The sequence below is a fragment of the Aedes albopictus genome, chromosome 3, assembly GCF_035046485.1.
Source record: "Aedes albopictus strain Foshan chromosome 3, AalbF5, whole genome shotgun sequence".
NCBI lineage: Eukaryota > Metazoa > Arthropoda > Insecta > Diptera > Culicidae > Aedes > Aedes albopictus.
Genome location: NC_085138.1, coordinates 217,385,032 through 217,407,590, shown reverse-complemented (window position 1 = coordinate 217,407,590; position 22,559 = coordinate 217,385,032). Strand labels below are relative to the sequence as shown.

General features: G+C 28.6%; 1 protein-coding gene across 2 annotated transcripts in view; it reads right to left on the bottom strand.

The window, feature by feature from the left end:
- LOC109411905 (voltage-gated potassium channel subunit beta-2) overlaps positions 1–22,559 on the bottom strand; it is a 167,785-nt gene that overhangs the window by 95,504 nt on the left and 49,722 nt on the right. For both annotated transcript variants that reach the window (XM_062858905.1, XM_062858904.1), the window contains exons 3-4: positions 10,232–10,249; positions 10,005–10,114 (exon numbers count right to left, since the gene is read on the bottom strand). In XM_062858905.1, coding sequence (XP_062714889.1) covers positions 10,005–10,114; positions 10,232–10,249 — 128 coding nt within the window. The remainder of the gene's footprint in view (positions 1–10,004; positions 10,115–10,231; positions 10,250–22,559) is intronic.

Below are 22,559 nucleotides of genomic sequence, written 5' to 3'. Positions count from 1 at the left end.
TGTTGGGAATACTCACTTGCAAGAGTTATATTCACTTTGTTCTATCTCAGTTCAGAAGCATGCTATCGAAAAACGGACATTTACATTCTAGTTTATTCTAAAATTTTACCGATTTAAGTAAGAATCGCACACGCATACTTAAGTCGTGAGACAGTTTTGAGTACGAGGTGAGTAAAATTGGTGGAATTTATGTTCACCTTATACTCAAAGCTCTCTCACGACTTTGGTATATGTGTGCGACCTTTACTTCATTCGGCAAACTTCTAGATTAAACTACAATGGAAAAATCCTTCAAACGCCGTTTCTTGATAGCATGCTTCTGAACAGAGATAATAGCAAGTGAGTATAACTCTTTGACTCATCGTTCATGTCTCGTCCGTAGAGGACTACCGGTCTTATTACCGTTTTGTACATGTACATGTACCATTTTGTACGAATTTCACGACTTACATTATTGTCAGCGTTAGTAAGTATCCGAGGTAGACGAATTCCTCCACCACCTCGAAGGTATCCCCGTCTATCGTAGCATTGCTACCCAGACAAATCCGGTCATGTTCGGTTCCGCCTACCAGTATGGAATGTAGGACTTTTCTACTAAATTTCCAAATTTTGACTATTGATATACAACTAAGTGATCAACTTACAGTGAACATTTGAGAATTTTTGATACACTTAACGGAAAGTTACAGCTAGTTGACCTTTTTATTTTCAAAAGTAAAAATTTTGCCTGTCCCGATCATTTTGTCTATCCTTTGTATGTATGTACCTCTTTCCTCTTACTGTGTATGGGAACCGATTTTGAAAATATTGCTCCGTTAGTTAATAAAAAATAATACCAAAAAATAAGGAAATGCATCCAATTTGATATGGAATCGATATGGTCATCACAAAGCGCAAATCGATTTTCAAATTTCCTAGCCGCGACATTACACTGGATACACTATGGTACATAATTAATCGGACAAACGCCAATTTCATTCAAAATGGCCAAGTTTGAGATGCTGTACACACTCAATTTTGATTTTTCTTTTCGGTAATTTATTTATTTTACGGTTCTCAAACTGTAAAACGCAAAAAATACCAAGTTTTCAGTTTTTTAATTGATAATCACTGAAGTTCAGTACTGTTATTCGAGTTTTACTGAATTCGGTATCAGTTTTTACTGATAGCTCCGTAATACCACCACTCTGTGGTAATATCACACGTCTACTGGATAGGAAAGAAAGTCAGTAAAAGCAAGTACCGACTTCTCAGTTTCTGCTATTTTTCACTGAGTTTTCGTTAATAGTTATTTATGTAACGAGTTGCAAAAAGTTGATTTTTTCAGCACGAGTCGTACATTTATCCAACGAGGCTTGCCGAGTTGGATAAATACGAAGAGTGCTGAAAAAATTGAATTTTGCAACGAGTTCCATACAAAATTTTATGCAATGATTTTTTTCATAATGCAACTCATTTGAGTTGTATAATGTTCATAATGCGACTCAAATGAGTTGCATTTTGAACATTATTCAACTATTTTTTATTATGCAATTCATTTCAGTTGCATAATGAACCAGTTCGGAAAAATTGGCCATTATGATACTAAAATGAGTTAGATAAAATATAAATTATGATACTGAATTGCATAAAATACCTTAAAACATTTGTCAAGCCGTAAAAAAAAAATAGAAAAACTACCGGATGCTACAGCTTCTGCACCATGACCGTCGTCGGAGAATCTTGAAACAACAGAATTTCCTATTTTTATCGGATTTTGATGTTTTCAAAGTTATCGATAATCCAGATTAGAGTGATTGACAACACAGAGCTGAATTGACCTTCCGCGAATTACTCAGTCGAAGAAGTCCATGAGACTGGCCAGTCTAGGTTATGCTCGTCATGATAGGTCATGATAGTCGAAATTGTGCGGAAGCTCCAGATGAAGTTCACACAAATATATTAAGACAATCAATTATTTTCTGATGCCCTTGGTTCTGCCGGAACTGTAATGCGCCATTAGCGTGGTTCAAAAAATCGTTTTTGCTCCACACCGCTTATTCGATTCGTAACCAGATTATATGTCTTCTCCCAAAATTTGAGCTCAATTGGTTTAAAATTGAGACTGCACAAGCCCTTCAAAGTTTGTATGGGAATTACTATGGGAAAACAAAGTTTTTCATTCAATCGACCGTAGCATTTCCCCAAGTGCACTAGAGGGTTAGTTGACCCTTGGTTCTCCTAGGCTACTCTATCAGCTACAACTTTGCCAAAGACCGCATTCAAATCGGACGCCTCATTAATTAGTTATCGATTTGTTTCCAACTGGACAAACTTTAACAGTGATCCTCCAGCTTTCCAGCAGGCAACATTGCTGCATATGGCGCCAAAGATAGCACACTGAAATCTTGGCTACTATGTTTCACTGCAAAATACAGTGATGCCCACCGAATAGTTTAACCATCATGAGTAAAGATTTCAATTCTGGATAAAAATCGGTAACTAATTAATGAGGCGTCCGATTTGAATGCGGTCTTTGGCAAAGTTGTAGCTGATAGAGTAGCCTAGGAGAACCAAGGGTCAACTAACCCTCTAGTGCACTTGGGGAAATGCTACGGTCGATTGAATGAAAAACTTTGTTTTCCCATAGTAATTCCCATACAAACTTTGAAGGGCTTGTGCAGTCTCAATTTTAAACCAATTGAGCTCAAATTTTGGGAGAAGGCATATAATCTGGTTAGGAATCGAATAAGCGGTGTGGAGCAAAAACGATTTTTTGAACCACGCTAATGCGCCATACTGTTTGCCAGGGATTTCATTCTTTTCATAGTCAAGCAAAGGTCCCCATGCAAAAAAGGCAGCAGGACGTTACAAATGGGAGTGCTCGAAGTTAGAGCAATTGCATTCAAATTGGGTCGACTGGGGGCTGTGGGAAACCGGTTAAAGTACTGAAAAACCCAGTAAGACAAAATAAATAAACAAAAACATAACCGAAAAAGTCAGCAATAGTTGCAACGAATTATGCTGAAAGAGTATGTACACATTTGACTGACGTTTTCTTAATTGCTGAGTTTTCAGTATTTCCGATTCATCACTGAGTTAACTCTGCTGTTCAAAAACCCAGTAAAATTTTACCGAGTTCGGTAATCAAATCTGAGTGTGATGGATCGCCAATCCGGAGACGGCTGGTTTGAATCCTGTTCCGGTCGGGAAAATTTTCTCGACTCCGTGGGCATAGAGTACCTTTGTGCTTGCCTCACAATATACAATTTCATGCAATGGCATGCAAAGAAAGCCCTTCAATGGACTACCCGCTTTGCGCGCAGCCATAGTTGATCAGCAGGAGTAAATCAATTTAATTTTGTATGGCGAAAAGCATCTAAACTTGAATTACTTGAAATAGAAAGCTTTTCCCGAAAAAATATTTGGTAGGCTTAATAGTGGTCACCATTGTGCACAACCACTACCAAATATTTTTTTCAAATAATGTGTTCCACTTTGAAGAATTTGCTTTTAGATGGTATTCGCCATACACAATTTTTGCGATTTACTTTTAGCGATTTTTCGCGCATAGAAGCTAGCGCCACATTGGTCGATGCGGAGAGTAGGAAAACAGCCGATGTAGTTAATTCATTAATAACTGTGGAAGTGCACGCTATGTCCAAAGGGAAGTATTGTGTGTTGCATGAAAAACACATTTATGGCGACTTCTTTTCCAGGTCTTGCAAGACGGTCGAAATTCAATCGCGGTGCAAATACCACGTGTAGTCGCAGCAGTCATCACATCACCCGGCCACGTGGTGAACCTTTTTCATGAAATATCAAAGAGCACTATGATGGAAAATTTGAAAACCAGGTTTGTTGCCTTAGGCGACTATCTCGCGCGTATCTTTGACTGCGACCAAAAGTAGTCGCCAAAGTAGATTTTATTTTGATTCTTATAATATTATGAAAATTGAATGTACCTCAAATATTATTCCATATGATCATAGGTTTGGACCTCTAGTTTCAGAATCTGTGCGGTTTAAAATATTTCATCATGGGTTTTTCGATTTATTTGATTTTTTTTCCTATTTTCCCATACAAATGGCGAAAAAGGTCATTTTAAGGTTAATTTCATCCCATATAAAAATGTATGGGAAAAAAAACCAAGATGGATTATTTTAAATCGCACATATTCTGAATCTAGAGGTCCAAAAATACGGTTCTAGCGAAAAAACTGGACATAGCGTGAAGTGCTCAAAGAACACTAAGTTGAAGCGAGGCAGGCCAAGTCCCAGTGCAAGACGTAGAGCCATAAAGAAGTTCTTCTAAGAAGAACGTCGACTATGCGATCATGGGCAGCGCAGCGGTACCCCTTTGATTTAGACGCGTGCCGCTGTCCTTTAAAGAAGCTTGGACCTATGCTAGTACGAAGAAAGTTTTTAAAATTAGTGCAGTACTCTGCAAAATGTGAAAATATTGTATTCCATTGTTCAACTTCAAGGAAATGTCCGTTTTGTGTGAACAAATTTTGCGCTGAAATTCACCCAATGGGTGATGATTTTGTGATACAGTTTATTGTTTGAATTTTATGTTGACTAAATGGGTTGTTGCCAATATCGGTAAAAAGTTTTGTGCATTATTTTCAACTTTTATTTATTAGTAGCTGTCCCGGCAAACGTTGTTCTGCCTGCCTACTGTGTTTTTTGACTTGTAGCTCTGTAGCAATGCCCCGCAAGTTGAAATTTCAAACAGTCTTGTCTTCGGTGCGTTCCCGGTCGATTTTTCCAATTATTTTTTTTTTCGTACGAACGCGTCGGAGCCCTGCACGAAACACTGAAAGAATGGTGTAGATCCGTTGGTCCGTTCCCGAGCCTATTCGTGACATACAAACACCATTCCATTTTTATTTACTTAGATAGATTTTGGCTTATATTATAAATATGGTCTATGCACAAGTTATGAGTCGCTCCCTGTATTTAAGACGATTTATCGGTAACAACTATTTATCAAAAACTTGTGTAGCCAAAATTATTCAAAAATTGTTGCCTAAGTTGGGTGTGGCCAAAATCGGTAAAACATATTGCCAATTTGGTGTTGTCAAAATCTGAAAGAAAATGTTGCCAAAATAAGTGTTGCGAAAATCGGGAGTAGACAAAAACGGGTGTCATCAAAATCAGTAAGGAACTCAGAAACTAGCATTTTCGGCACATGGTGTCTTCGACAAAGTTTTTGAAATGATCAGGGGCATTAATAGGACATGATCGGTGAATGAACTGATTTTGTGTATGGTGAGAAGGTGAATTCTTAGTTTCTGCAAAGAAATGGTACAAAAGCGTGGGTATTATGATTCTTTGTCTAATGTTTAAGCAAAACTTCGGAAAACTGTGCTGTGAAACAACAAGATGTAAAAAAAAACATATTTTTCCAATGTTTTCTCAAACAGCATCACATGTGATAAAGAATCATATGTAATACCCACGCCCATGCTTTTTGTGTCATTTCCTTGCAGCCTAAAGATAATTCGCCTTCGCACCATACAAAAATTCAGATCATTACTACAAAAAGTGTGGCAAAATAGAAAGCTCTTTCTTCGATTGTCTTTTGTCTCTTTCTTCGTTGTCAACATTCCAGTGCAAACTGCTTTGGTGTTATTTTGAAACTGAATTTAAATACTCAAAAATCCGTTTTTTGGGCTTATTTTGGCGTTTTACGAGAAACCATTTGATTTTACATATTTTCTGATGTGTCAAACAATAACCATTGGATAGAAATTGGTGGAATATTTTCCTAGAAAATTGAAGAAAAATTAAAATATCGAAAAAATGTGTTATTTTCAAATGATTATATCTCACAAAGCGCAAAAAATCGCAACCAGAAATTTTCAGCCAAATGCACATCAATACTATGCAAACATGCTGTCAAAAATATGAAGAAGTATATTTTGATATTTTTGGGATATTTGATCTTTTCAATATTTTTAGTAATGGTGGTGACAGCGTCTAGATTTTTACCGTGACACTATGGAGAATTGGTCTCGTCAAGAAAGTTGTTTAAATTGACAAAATAAACAAGTATTCCATAGATGTCAAAATTCCGTGGGCTACTGAAATGGCAAAATAGTTATTTACATATGCAACAAGTTGCAAAATAATGATGTTTTCGGCACAAGTCGTACATTTATCCAACGAGGCTTGCCAAGTTGGATCTACGATGAGTGCCGAAAAAAAATCGAGTTTTTCAATTTATCATTACGAAAACATAGTTTGAATTGGATTTTACCTAGGTTACATAGGGTACATGTGCCATCAGTAATCTCACGCTCCTCTATTCAAATATACAAAAAATAAGAAACAAAACAAACAGCGCTTCAATCCTTTGTTTTTTTTTAGGATGAAATTGGGAGCCACATGCTTAATAAGGGAACCAATACCCTACTTCTGCAAAATGAAGTACGATTGAGTATCATGGTCAATCAACCTCATTTAACATGCTGTTTATCCTACTATTGATTACACATATGAATATGGATAAAAAAAAGATGTAGGCAAAAGTGTCGAAAAGTGCTACTTTTCAGCACAAGTATTGAAAAATAATACCACAGAGAAACGACGTCTCACTCCAGCCGCCTCCATCGATCACCTTTTTACGATAGATTCAAATGTTTGGTCAATGGGCCTTTTCATTTGATGTCTAAAATCAGCTGATTTTGAGGGCCTTTGACAGTTCTCCTATGAAAATGACAGTTCAGCGTTTGCGCCTTTGTTCGGCAGTTGTAAACAGTGGCATGCACGAACCTGTCAACTGAAAAGGTCTATTTGACGTTTGCTCACTACTAAAGTGTCTCGAGTATAGTTTTATCCAGGCTCGTTACTCATTACCACCGCCTAGTGATGGCCAACCACAATACGTTTAGCATTGGGCGGTAACACTTTTGTGACGATGATTTTTAATGTAATTGGTTCCACCTGTTTCTCTGTGGTAATACTTTTCGGCACTTGTTTTAATGAAAAAATGAGCCGATTTAGCGCTTGATGTCTTCACTGCGTAATAGCAAAAATAGTAATTAAAAAGCTTAAAAGTCTTATTCAGGAAAAATGTAAGGCTTCAATGCAGACAACCAAATCGACATAGTTGTCGCATCTCTGATCTCGATTTTCTATTCTAATGACATTTATAAGGTATCATGTTTTCAGTCCAAAATCGAATTAGGGACATTTTTTTCTTTTACTTCTGCTGCTTTTTCTGTACGTTGAACAGTGGCTCGCTGTATGCACAAAAAGCGCGTCACTTCGTACATTGTGTATATCGTACACAAAGCAGCGGAATTGGGTTTTTAAACTTTGAAAAATATATTGACTTTTTGACTTTATACGAAAGAGCACCTTTTTCTGAGCCACTATGATTTTTTATCAGATTTTTAGAACCTCATTTTGGTACCTGAAATCAATTTTAAAGAGATTTTTCGAAATCACCTGGGACAGCTGGGTAACTACAGGGGATGGCCAAAATGTTTGGGATAGGCAACTTTTTTTCTCCAACAAAAAAATTCAACATGCTGTAACTTTTCATAGAGTGCAACAAAAAATCTCAAATTTTGACTGTTTGTCAACCTATTATATGTGCATCTTTGGTACAAATTTGGGCTCGATTGAATAATTTTTCGCGAACGTTAAAACCGTTAATACCGTTAAAACACTATTATTGAGAGAACTAATTTTTGAACTGTCATATCTCAGAAACTAGTGAACCGAATTGAATGATTTTTTTAACGTTCATCAACAATATATTGATACTTAATACGACGTTATAAAATATAATATTTTCTCATGGCGAATTAAGTTACACCGGGTTGAAATTTTTACCCATATAGAGGAAAATTAGTCAAATTTGCAATACCACACAAAAATTACTAAATGTGTTCTTCCTTCAATCTAAATAGGCTAATATATCTGATTAGAGATAACTTGAGAACAGAAGTGGTAAATCTTTGGGTATCAACACTAAAATTTATTGACATTGTTGTGAAAATATTACATTTTTTCGAAAAAATCCAAAAAATGTCAATCTATGATAACTTTTTTCAACGTTCAAAAAGTACCTATGTTTTAATAGTTTGTGAAGCATTCACATAGTGTTAGTGTGCGTTCAAAATTTCATTCAATTCGGTTCACTGGTTTTTGAGATATGACAGCTAAAAAATGAGTTGTCTAAAAAATAGTGTTTTACCCGAACGGTTCTAACTTTGCGAAACATTAATCAATCGAGCCCAAATTTTTACCAATGATGCACATATAACAGGTGGACAAACAGTCAAAATTTGAGATTTTTCGATGCACTCTATGAAAAATTATAGCACTCTGAATATATATATAATAAATATATAGAAAAATTATGTTGAACTTTTTTGTGTGAGAAAAAAAAGTTGCCAATCCCAAACATTTTGGCCACCCCCTGTATTTGACAGCTCCGCCCAATACAAACATCGACGAGGGGTGATTCGACAAATCGCTGCCATACTAACTTCAAATTGATTTTTGAATAGATTCCCGGGCACCATAATTGATGAATGTATTTGGGTTTCGGCTCACTTTGACATGCAGATTTGGAATATTGAATTATCTCAACAGCGTTAGAGAGGCCAATGAAAATAACAAATGTCGCTAAATCGGTTTTGTGTTGAAAGAAAACATATATACACTAGGGTGTGCTTTACTTTGCAAAGTCCACCCGGGGAATGATAATCCTAGTGGAAATTATCTTCTCATCATAATAAACAAGATTAAAATGCGCAAGTTTGGTTTATATTTAGGGGTACTACAAAGCGATGAATGATGTTTATGTAAAACGTCAATTTTTAAAACACTGATAATTTCTAGACTAAATTGATGATCAAAATTACCATATCTCTTATGGTTTTGAGTTATATGCATCAACATTTGTTAGTTAACCAGTTAGCTGACGCGTTAATAAAAACAAAAAAAGCTGAGCAGCACTAAGGGTTTCTGAATTCGAAATTATCTAAAGTTCTTGCAAGGGCTACATATGTTCTACATTTAAATGATTCACGTGAATCGTCTTAACTTTTTCTCTTAAACTATCAACACTATTTTTCGTTTCATGCATACTTGTATCACAGAGAACAGACATCCAACTCCAGTTCTGAAACTGTGTAAGGAATTTAACGGTCTTTTGAAATCGGCAACACAAGTGGCAATAGCGTGGCGCTGCAATCGATTAATTTCCCATACTAATTTTATTCACCACTTGAAATGTTTCAATTCACCACTGACTGTGACAATATGGTGTTTGGCGGCGTTAGTGTTGTCATCGTGTATTGGTTTGTAACCTCACTCAAGTGAAGATTCAAATCCTTACACAACTTTCTGGATGAAATTTGTTCTAGCCTGGATGTCTGTTCTCTGTGCTTGTGTCTATACTTGCACGGGTATGTTGGATTAAGTACCGGTTTTATAACAAAATCAAAAGCGAATGACCATACTAAAATCACATTTTTTTACAAAACATCTCAAAAACTAGCAGAGATATCGTAAAATTTACGTCGTTTTACGTAAAATTTTGTAAAGAGCTTGGTCCCTTCCCTTAAAAATTAACCGAACTCACTCACTTTTACATGACTTGCTTATTTTACTCAGAAAAAAAATTTCCACTAGGAAAGTAAGCCCTACCCTGCTACACCATACCACAGAGAACAGACATCCAGGCTAGAACAAATTTCACTCAGAAAGTAGTGTAAGGATTTGAATTTTCACTTGAGTAAGGTTACAAACCAATACACGATGACAACACTAACGCCGCCAAACACCATATTGCCACAGTCAGTGGTGAAATGAAACATTTCAAGTGGTGAATTAAATTTGTATGGGAAATTAACCGATTGCAGCGCCACGTCATTGCCACTTGTGTTGTCGATTTCAAATGGCCGTTAAATTTCTTACACAGTTTCGGAACTGGACTTGGATGTCTGTTCTCTGTGACCATACACGCAAGTAAAATGATACCACTGAAGCAATTGTACAAACCTTGAAAATAGCTGCTTCGATTTTCTGGTGCTTTTGCTGTTCGCGCTCAGCCGTTTCATTTTTCTGCCGCTCCTTTTGTTTCTCCTCCTCGGTAGGTCCTGCTTTGGTATCTGATTAGAATTTTGCAAATAGAGGCATTTGGATGGGGAAAGCGGAATGGGTGGATTAGGGGAAGAAGATAGTAAGAAACTTGTACTCGGTCTCACATACTGTTTCATTTTTCATACCGTTTCTGCTGTGGGTACCTTCACAAAAAATACAATAATTACATCAATGGGTATTTGTCAAGTAGGCTCAATCAAAATACATTCATTTTTTTCATTAGGCCAAAAAATTGGGGATTGAGAAATTGATTCTTTGAGTAGTAGAATGTATGTTTGCCTCAATTATCGTAATAGTGTATGAAAAAATACGCATACCCTGATACCAAATCTTTGAATTTTCAAATATGAAAGGACATTCAATGGGGGTTTCATTTAATTTGTCTCTATCCTGTATTATGTGCATTTTTTATGGGATATCCTTTATGACTACTTGCCGGAGATACCGTTATATGGAAAAAGATTCATTCTCGTTTTGGTTCTCTCTTTGAATTGCATTGGTATATTTAAAAATCGCCAAAATTCACCACTTGACCATTAAAAACCCAGGAGATGATTTCTATAGGACCTCCGAAGACGGCCAAACGATCCGACCTTACAATATATATGAGACCAAAATGGAATACATATATATATAGGTCATTCTTAGCGATTTCTGGCGACACCTTTTTAGTGTATGTGTCCCTACCCTGCGGTAGAAGAGGATCATACGTTTTCCGAATGACATTCGTTTAGTCACTAATTGAGCCATTTTACGAAGTGACAACAATGTTGATGATGATATTGATTTTCACGGGTTATTGGACGATACCTCCTGTCAAAGTTCATTCATAAAATCGGCTCGTAAAATGGACTATTTAAAGGAGGGATGCTCAATGACCTTGAGCAACACTACCCTAACAAACCGTCAATACCATACATTACGGTCCGAATGTAGACGGTTCACCAATACTACATACTGTTTTAATTGTATCCCGAATGGGTGGTTAAGCACGTCTTATGATTATCGTTTATGCGGGTAGTTTACAGCATTTTTTGAACTCGGTAAGCTGATAATCATTTTTGATGTAGAATCATGCCAGGAGTTCGAAAACGTGAAGGAAAAAAATACAGTAGAGCGGAAATTTTTTCGACTTTCCATCCAAGGTTGATGATTTGAAATCTATTTTTGTTCTATTTTTAAGCAAAGTCGCTCACTTCATTCATCTCATTCTACGTAATCAATGCTCCGATTGAGCTGAATTTTGGTTACTGTAACTCGGCTACATACGATATATCAAAAATGAACGTTGAGAATACATTTCTTCATATATATATAAGGAGATCGTCCCTTAAACTAGCGAATATCCTTGAATTTCATCAATCTGACGAAAAACCTACATTCAGAAGATAGAAAGGTATTATATTCAGCTTTTAATTTATGGGAAAAGATTTAAAATTAGTTGAACAAAACGCAAAAAAATTTGAATTTTAGTAAATTCCATATTAAAAAAATGCAAAACTCGATAAGGTACACCGGGGCAAGTTGAAACGGGTGGGGCAAGATGAAACGCGAAGTTTTGAAATAGATTTCGATGCAGTACGGAAATTTATTTTTCGCTAAAATATTGTATCAATCAAAAAGTTTGTGTTAAGGGGATCAAATTGTTTATCGTCATTAGGAAACATCATGTTAACCCCACAGACAAACAGACGTAACTCTTAGAGGAAATTCATCAAAAACTTTTGCCTGGTGTCTCATGAGCACACTGCCACCTGTTGGTAGAACCGTGCGAGACACTGTCGGTCATAATGGATTTCGAATTGACGTTTGTCTAACACGCACACCACTACACAAATCGCCTGTAATTTCCGATTGCATCACTCAGCAACGTGTACACTGGTAAACGTCAAAGCGATCGAACACTAGCGCCTCTGGTCGAAGGATCGCGCAAATGAAATGAAATTTGAATTGATCGTTAAATACATGTGCCAAACCGTTTTGAAGAGTGTTACGTCTGTTTGTCTGTGTTAACCCGCTGTTTCATCTTGCCCCACTCGTTTCAACTTGTGCCGGTGTACCTTATTCTAATCTAATCTAATCTAATCTCACACTAACGCAGCCATTACTTGAACGCATCCTGGAAAATGAAGACTTTTCAAGTCTATCATTTTTCTTGTCTAATGGCCAGGCCAACTGCGTAGCATGTACCGCAGAGAAGATTTCAAGGGATAGAACGCAATGAGAGTATCCCAGTACGGAGGGTTAGCCTAACATTAGCCTAATGTGAGACTAACTGGCCAGCACGTTAGGCTAACTTTTTGTCTCACTTTTGGCTAATGTTAGTCTAAAATTAGACAGATATGACACACTTTTGTTAGACATGTTGCAAATTCGAAACATGTTGTTAGTCTAACATTAGACTAACGTTAGACATGTTCTACTATGGGCTGTTAGACAAATGTTAGGCATAGATTTTATGCTGCTTGTTTTCATTCCAGCTGTCATTCGAGCAAGAAGTGTGATTGTAGTAGTGAACTTTTGTCGACGTTCACTACTACAACCGTACTCTTGTCTCGAATGAAAGCTGGACGAAACATGTTTAATAAAAAAAATCCGGAGCCCGTTTTAATTTTAATTTTAATTTTAATTTTAATTTTAATTTTAATTTTAATTTTAATTTTAATTTTAATTTTAATTTTAATTTTAATTTTAATTTTAATTTTAATTTTAATTTTAATTTTAATTTTAATTTTAATTTTAATTTTAATTTTAATTTTAATTTTAATTTTAATTTTAATTTTAATTTTAATTTTAATTTTAATTTTAATTTTAATTTTAATTTTAATTTTAATTTTAATTTTAATTTTAATTTTAATTTTAATTTTAATTTTAATTTTAATTTTAATTTTAATTTTAATTTTAATTTTAATTTTAATTTTAATTTTAATTTTAATTTTAATTTTAATTTTAATTTTAATTTTAATTTTAATTTTAATTTTAATTTTAATTTTAATTTTAATTTTAATTTTAATTTTAATTTTAATTTTAATTTTAATTTTAATTTTAATTTTAATTTTAATTTTAATTTTAATTTTAATTTTAATTTTAATTTTAATTTTAATTTTAATTTTAATTTTAATTTTAATTTTAATTTTAATTTTAATTTTAATTTTAATTTTAATTTTAATTTTAATTTTAATTTTAATTTTAATTTTAATTTTAATTTTAATTTTAATTTTAATTTTAATTTTAATTTTAATTTTAATTTTAATTTTAATTTTAATTTTAATTTTAATTTTAATTTTAATTTTAATTTTAATTTTAATTTTAATTTTAATTTTAATTTTAATTTTAATTTTAATTTTAATTTTAATTTTAATTTTAATTTTAATTTTAATTTTAATTTTAATTTTAATTTTAATTTTAATTTTAATTTTAATTTTAATTTTAATTTTAATTTTAATTTTAATTTTAATTTTAATTTTAATTTTAATTTTAATTTTAATTTTAATTTTAATTTTAATTTTAATTTTAATTTTAATTTTAATTTTAATTTTAATTTTAATTTTAATTTTAATTTTAATTTTAATTTTAATTTTAATTTTAATTTTAATTTTAATTTTAATTTTAATTTTAATTTTAATTTTAATTTTAATTTTAATTTTAATTTTAATTTTAATTTTAATTTTAATTTTAATTTTAATTTTAATTTTAATTTTAATTTTAATTTTAATTTTAATTTTAATTTTAATTTTAATTTTAATTTTAATTTTAATTTTAATTTTAATTTTAATTTTAATTTTAATTTTAATTTTAATTTTAATTTTAATTTTAATTTTAATTTTAATTTTAATTTTAATTTTAATTTTAATTTTAATTTTAATTTTAATTTTAATTTTAATTTTAATTTTAATTTTAATTTTAATTTTAATTTTAATTTTAATTTTAATTTTAATTTTAATTTTAATTTTAATTTTAATTTTAATTTTAATTTTAATTTTAATTTTAATTTTAATTTTAATTTTAATTTTAATTTTAATTTTAATTTTAATTTTAATTTTAATTTTAATTTTAATTTTAATTTTAATTTTAATTTTAATTTTAATTTTAATTTTAATTTTAATTTTAATTTTAATTTTAATTTTAATTTTAATTTTAATTTTAATTTTAATTTTAATTTTAATTTTAATTTTAATTTTAATTTTAATTTTAATTTTAATTTTAATTTTAATTTTAATTTTAATTTTAATTTTAATTTTAATTTTAATTTTAATTTTAATTTTAATTTTAATTTTAATTTTAATTTTAATTTTAATTTTAATTTTAATTTTAATTTTAATTTTAATTTTAATTTTAATTTTAATTTTAATTTTAATTTTAATTTTAATTTTAATTTTAATTTTAATTTTAATTTTAATTTTAATTTTAATTTTAATTTTAATTTTAATTTTAATTTTAATTTTAATTTTAATTTTAATTTTAATTTTAATTTTAATTTTAATTTTAATTTTAATTTTAATTTTAATTTTAATTTTAATTTTAATTTTAATTTTAATTTTAATTTTAATTTTAATTTTAATTTTAATTTTAATTTTAATTTTAATTTTAATTTTAATTTTAATTTTAATTTTAATTTTAATTTTAATTTTAATTTTAATTTTAATTTTAATTTTAATTTTAATTTTAATTTTAATTTTAATTTTAATTTTAATTTTAATTTTAATTTTAATTTTAATTTTAATTTTAATTTTAATTTTAATTTTAATTTTAATTTTAATTTTAATTTTAATTTTAATTTTAATTTTAATTTTAATTTTAATTTTAATTTTAATTTTAATTTTAATTTTAATTTTAATTTTAATTTTAATTTTAATTTTAATTTTAATTTTAATTTTAATTTTAATTTTAATTTTAATTTTAATTTTAATTTTAATTTTAATTTTAATTTTAATTTTAATTTTAATTTTAATTTTAATTTTAATTTTAATTTTAATTTTAATTTTAATTTTAATTTTAATTTTAATTTTAATTTTAATTTTAATTTTAATTTTAATTTTAATTTTAATTTTAATTTTAATTTTAATTTTAATTTTAATTTTAATTTTAATTTTAATTTTAATTTTAATTTTAATTTTAATTTTAATTTTAATTTTAATTTTAATTTTAATTTTAATTTTAATTTTAATTTTAATTTTAATTTTAATTTTAATTTTAATTTTAATTTTAATTTTAATTTTAATTTTAATTTTAATTTTAATTTTAATTTTAATTTTAATTTTAATTTTAATTTTAATTTTAATTTTAATTTTAATTTTAATTTTAATTTTAATTTTAATTTTAATTTTAATTTTAATTTTAATTTTAATTTTAATTTTAATTTTAATTTTAATTTTAATTTTAATTTTAATTTTAATTTTAATTTTAATTTTAATTTTAATTTTAATTTTAATTTTAATTTTAATTTTAATTTTAATTTTAATTTTAATTTTAATTTTAATTTTAATTTTAATTTTAATTTTAATTTTAATTTTAATTTTAATTTTAATTTTAATTTTAATTTTAATTTTAATTTTAATTTTAATTTTAATTTTAATTTTAATTTTAATTTTAATTTTAATTTTAATTTTAATTTTAATTTTAATTTTAATTTTAATTTTAATTTTAATTTTAATTTTAATTTTAATTTTAATTTTAATTTTAATTTTAATTTTAATTTTAATTTTAATTTTAATTTTAATTTTAATTTTAATTTTAATTTTAATTTTAATTTTAATTTTAATTTTAATTTTAATTTTAATTTTAATTTTAATTTTAATTTTAATTTTAATTTTAATTTTAATTTTAATTTTAATTTTAATTTTAATTTTAATTTTAATTTTAATTTTAATTTTAATTTTAATTTTAATTTTAATTTTAATTTTAATTTTAATTTTAATTTTAATTTTAATTTTAATTTTAATTTTAATTTTAATTTTAATTTTAATTTTAATTTTAATTTTAATTTTAATTTTAATTTTAATTTTAATTTTAATTTTAATTTTAATTTTAATTTTAATTTTAATTTTAATTTTAATTTTAATTTTAATTTTAATTTTAATTTTAATTTTAATTTTAATTTTAATTTTAATTTTAATTTTAATTTTAATTTTAATTTTAATTTTAATTTTAATTTTAATTTTAATTTTAATTTTAATTTTAATTTTAATTTTAATTTTAATTTTAATTTTAATTTTAATTTTAATTTTAATTTTAATTTTAATTTTAATTTTAATTTTAATTTTAATTTTAATTTTAATTTTAATTTTAATTTTAATTTTAATTTTAATTTTAATTTTAATTTTAATTTTAATTTTAATTTTAATTTTAATTTTAATTTTAATTTTAATTTTAATTTTAATTTTAATTTTAATTTTAATTTTAATTTTAATTTTAATTTTAATTTTAATTTTAATTTTAATTTTAATTTTAATTTTAATTTTAATTTTAATTTTAATTTTAATTTTAATTTTAATTTTAATTTTAATTTTAATTTTAATTTTAATTTTAATTTTAATTTTAATTTTAATTTTAATTTTAATTTTAATTTTAATTTTAATTTTAATTTTAATTTTAATTTTAATTTTAATTTTAATTTTAATTTTAATTTTAATTTTAATTTTAATTTTAATTTTAATTTTAATTTTAATTTTAATTTTAATTTTAATTTTAATTTTAATTTTAATTTTAATTTTAATTTTAATTTTAATTTTAATTTTAATTTTAATTTTAATTTTAATTTTAATTTTAATTTTAATTTTAATTTTAATTTTAATTTTAATTTTAATTTTAATTTTAATTTTAATTTTAATTTTAATTTTAATTTTAATTTTAATTTTAATTTTAATTTTAATTTTAATTTTAATTTTAATTTTAATTTTAATTTTAATTTTAATTTTAATTTTAATTTGAATTTGAATTTGAATTTGAATTTGAATTTGAATTTGAATTTGAATTTGAATTTGAATTTGAATTTGAATTTGAATTTGAATTTGAATTTGAATTTGAATTTGAATTTGAATTTGAATTTGAATTTGAATTTGAATTTGAATTTGAATTTGAATTTGAATTTGAATTTGAATTTGAATTTGAATTTGAATTTGAATTTGAATTTGAATTTGAATTTGAATTTGAATTTGAATTTGAATTTGAATTTGAATTTGAATTTGAATTTGAATTTGAATTTGAATTTGAATTTGAATTTGAATTTGAATTTGAATTTGAATTTGAATTTGAATTTGAATTTGAATTTGAATTTGAATTTGAATTTGAATTTGAATTTGAATTTGAATTTGAATTTGAATTTGAATTTGAATTTGAATTTGAATTTGAATTTGAATTTGAATTTGAATTTGAATTTGAATTTGAATTTGAATTTGAATTTGAATTTGAATTTGAATTTGAATTTGAATTTGAATTTGAATTTGAATTTGAATTTGAATTTGAATTTGAATTTGAATTTGAATTTGAATTTGAATTTGAATTTGAATTTGAATTTGAATTTGAATTTGAATTTGAATTTGAATTTGAATTTGAATTTGAATTTGAATTTGAATTTGAATTTGAATTTGAATTTGAATTTGAATTTGAATTTGAATTTGAATTTGAATTTGAATTTGAATTTGAATTTGAATTTGAATTTGAATTTGAATTTGAATTTGAATTTGAATTTGAATTTGAATTTGAATTTGAATTTGAATTTGAATTTGAATTTGAATTTGAATTTGAGACGCGAATTTTTTATTTCATTTTCTCGACCGACGAACGCGATTTTCAAGCTGCCGCAACTAACAAAGTTTTTTTCCACTGCCATTTGCTCAACTGACAATGATGCGCGAAAAAATCGAACATTCAGCATAAATTCGGGGTTATGATTTATGCTCTCCAGCAATTTTCGATGAGCAACATAACTAACAAATGCCTAACAGTGTCGAACGCCTAACTTCCTCCGTGCTGGGATATTACAGGTGGGGAAGAAGAAGAGATGGCTATGTATTAGTAAGCAAAGAAAAATGTAAACACAAATAGTGACGTCACTATTTGACACGAGTTCTTATGGGAGCTCGCTTTGCTTGTAGTAGTGACATGGTTTCATTAGACTCTCATTGGATAGAACGCTTTCAACATAGTCAATATTTGAAAACATTCTACACCTTGAAATCGAGGGGAAAGTTGGAAGCGTGGACCTCCCGTACCAAACGCTTCCAGAACGATATAGATATTTAAACATGTTCACATGTATCAATATGATGATGTGTACGGTGATTTGCTAAAAAGATTTATTAGTGCGCCAGCTGTGATGGTAAGATTCATTATTGACAAAAAATGCAAAACTCGATATTGAACTAAAAGTCAAAAACTGTTCTACCTAAAAAAAATTGAAGCACGGATTCGAAATCAGCACTAAATTGTGTTCAAAAAACTTTGGTCGTTGACAGAAGCTCACGACTTTCGTTTTATTTTGTAAACTAGTGCAATCGGACAGATATACTGAAAATTCTCACAATAAAATTACACAATAACAAGGAATTAATTGAAGAGTAAAAATAGCGCACTGGTGAACTTAGTGGAGTATAGAACAAGTTTTCAGGAGTGCGAAAAAGTGCGCGATTGCGTCAAATCAACTCGGTGTCTTCAGAGCAATTATAGGATTTCAAAAAACATAGCAATTAAACGCTCAATTGAAAATTACCTCTTTCGATAACAGATGGTGCTGTTGTCGCAGTTTTCGAAGTCGCTGTGCTGATGTATGGGAAATTGTGAAGTGACCTATATTGTTAATATAGTATATTTGTTATTATTGTTATTCCATTAACTTTATAATTTTTGGACTGCAGTTCCATGCAGCACCTGCAATATCTTCCAAAATGTGGCTCCCTATGTTTTGGTTCAAATTAGTTGTATTTAAAGTACAAGCTAATGTCATCACCGGTACAGTTCGGAAGCTAAGTGTTTAAGCACTCCTCTAGTCGTTGGTTCAAATGTCACACATATTCGGTTCGTTTATGCAGATAATAAAAATTGTTCAGATTTGTCGGATCACTTTGCTTTCTTCGAAGTTTTGAGGATAACTTCTTACAAAAGTCATACTATTTCCTTGAAAAAAAAAATAAAGAAGATCACGAGCGACCTCAACCCATTGTAGTTTTCTAATCGAGCTGAAATTTTGAACAGTCTTAAGAGCATTTGCCAGCCTAAAAAGGCGAAAAATTCGATCCGCAAATGTTTTGCAAAAACCTAAATACTTCAGAAAAGCCGAAAAAAGACAAAACCTCACAAAAAGTTTGCGGATTTTCAAAGGTTATCACGGCTTCTATTTAATCGTATTAATTTGAAAAAAAAATATATAATTCAAGGAATACATTTTTTCATACACTTTTAGACACATTAAGACGACAAACATAAACAACTATGAGTACGTAAAATTTTCATTATAGAATCAAATTGCTCAAAAATGTACTAAGCGATGAATGTAGTTAGTTTTGAAGGACTATTATGTGTTTTGTAAAGTGATAGTACAGACACATATAAGCTCTGACCATAAGCGTAAACTTGTAACGTAGTGAGGGGGGCGAAAGTCTCAAAAATTGGACAATATTCAACTTTTTTTCAACTCAATGTACTACCCAAGTAACCAAAAGTTCCACTTTTCTTGACAGAATGCACTTTCAAGTTCAACGAAATTCAGATAATTTTCCGAACTTCGCACATAAGTTCCAGCAAGGTTCATTGTTGGCCTCTTAAGCAGCTTGAAAGCTGCTTAAGATGCTACTCGGAACTTTATTGGAACTTTCAAGTTCTTAGAAGTTCAGTTCAGTAACATGATGTGCCAAGGATTTTTTTTTACCTTTTTGCAAAAAACAGCTGTATAAGAAAATTTTGATGGTTAGCAAATTTGAATTTACTAAACTAATAGGGTAGCGAACCACTTGGGCAGCGGCCGGTATTTTGGGCACTGTTCGCTATAACTCATTCAATTCCAAACCAAATGACTTGATATTTTGTGCACGGCTAGATAGAGTAAGGTGGGGCAAAAGTTCGACCTTAGTTGATAATTCAACCTATTTCAAAAAATCGAAGTAGATAAAAATAAATAAATACCGTTTGGTGATTCTACCATCCATGAGCTAAAATTTTGCTGAACAAAGTTACGTCAAATGTCTTTTCAATTTTGAGTTACAACACTGTTTGTATGTGTGTGTTTTATTCGAACTCTTGCCCCACCACTGGAGCAAAAGTTCGAATCTAGTGTTTGTGGAATTTCGTTAACCGTAGCACACTATTTTGACACTTTGGTAATAGGAATACCTGAAACCACTTAATATTTGGTGTTAGAACTGGAATACACTTTAAAATTCGATTTGGATTTTACCCAAATCAGGGTTAAATTTACTACACCAAAAATTAGTAGTTTTCCGCCAAATTCAGATAAAACAACATTTTTTTCAACTTTAATCGAATTTTCTCACTAATTTCATCACTCTTAGAGATAATATGTACATTTTGCAGAATTTTAGGTTTCTACCTAAAGTTGCCACATGACTCGAACTTTTGCCCCACAATTCGAACTTTTGCCCCACTATGTGTAAAATACGATTTCCAAATCTTTTTTGCAAAATGTTATACATGCTAGAGCATCTTCAAAATATACCTAGTTACGCCCCAAAATAAAATATCGAATTCGATTTCATTAAAATTTCATTCCATGCGTTGGAAGGGCCATCGCATGTTACAATTTTTTGATCAAAAACCAACATTTTGTCATAACTTCTCGAAATATTGATCAATTTTCATAACTTTTGGAGTGAAAAACTCTTTTTCAAAAAGAGTTCGAACAACCTTGATACCCGAAAGAAATAATTTGAATTGAGCTCAAAAACTTCAAAAGAAACTCTTGCCCCACTCGAACTTTTGCCCCACTTTACTCTACTTTACGTTCAGAATTGGCTGAGTTATAGCAGAAAAGTGCCCAAAATAGGACCCCTGCCGAGATGGTTCCACTTCCCTAAGTTCAAGTGCAAATGCAAAAAAAAAAAAATAAAATAGGCCTCACCGGATTCGAACCGGTAACCGCTCCTGAGAGCCCTACACTCTTCCCTGTCACCACAATTGCGATGTAGTACAGAGCTGGTGAAATCAGACTTGAATCAATGTTCTGTCGACAGCTAGGTTGTATGACGAGAAGGCAAATTCTCCGTTTCTGCAATAAAATTATGTAAAAAGCGTGGGTATTATCATTCCATACACAGCAAATAATTTTGTAATATCCAAGCGCGTAATTTCTAGCGATGTATTATTTCAGTCGGTTACATCGTTTCCTAACAATCATTACACTCACCATGAATACCCTATTTCCGCGCTTCCCAGATTCTGTTTTCGCAGCGCACCAGCCTCTTGCAAGCTCGCTTAAATGAGTGGAAAAAGGCGAGCTTGGGGCACGTTGGGGAGCCGCGAAACCGATTGATCAGACGTTTTTTCGTTCAACAATAGTTTTCTCCGGATAAAAAATTACCATTCGTTGCATTGTAAATATTATTAGCATAACGTACACAGTAAATATATTGTTACTTTTTACAATAGAAATTAAGCTAATATAGTTCGTACAATAAGTGAACATTGGCTTCATTACTGCCGTGATTCTGCAAAGTGACGTAAGCGCCATTCAAAATTTCGATTTTTTTGGTATATTATATATATCTGGTGTAAAAATGACACTGTGGTATGCCTGTTGTATTAGAATGCACGATCTAGTCGTAATCTATCATCTATGGAAAGAAACTTAGAGGAAGAGCAAGAGTTTTATGCATAATAACCAAAAAATGTGCCAAAACTCTCAATGCCGCTTACGTCACTTTGCAGAATTACAATTGATTCGAATGTTTTTCAATAGTTCTTTAATAATTAAAAGTTGCTATAAGAAAAATATATTTAAGTTGTATTTATACAGTTGAAAACAAGGTTGGAAAAGTGCCTGCAAAGTTACCATGGACTTTTAATTAAAAAGAGTTTATTTCTCAATTAATCTTAAAACAATTCGTAACAAATAAATAACAATAACGTTCGATAAGTTCTTGTTTATGCATGTTTATGTTTCGATTATCCAATGTTATTCGCTAACTGCAACGACTGACACATCAAAACGTGTTGGCAGAGGGAGCTCTCAGTTAGTAACTGTTGAAGTACTTATAGAACACAAGCTGAGAAGCAGGCTTTATCGAAGTGGCGTAAGCCAAGCAAGAAATGAACAATGATTTTTTTATTGTTTTCCAATAAATTAAAGGAATCTAGTAAATAGTAAACTACAATCGATAACAATTACAAATACAATTAGTTTAATGGGGTCAATCAAATCGATGTTAAAAAAAAATATAGTAATATTTGTTGTCATGTAAACAGTTTTTGCTTTTGAAAAACTATAGAATTCATATTCCTCCG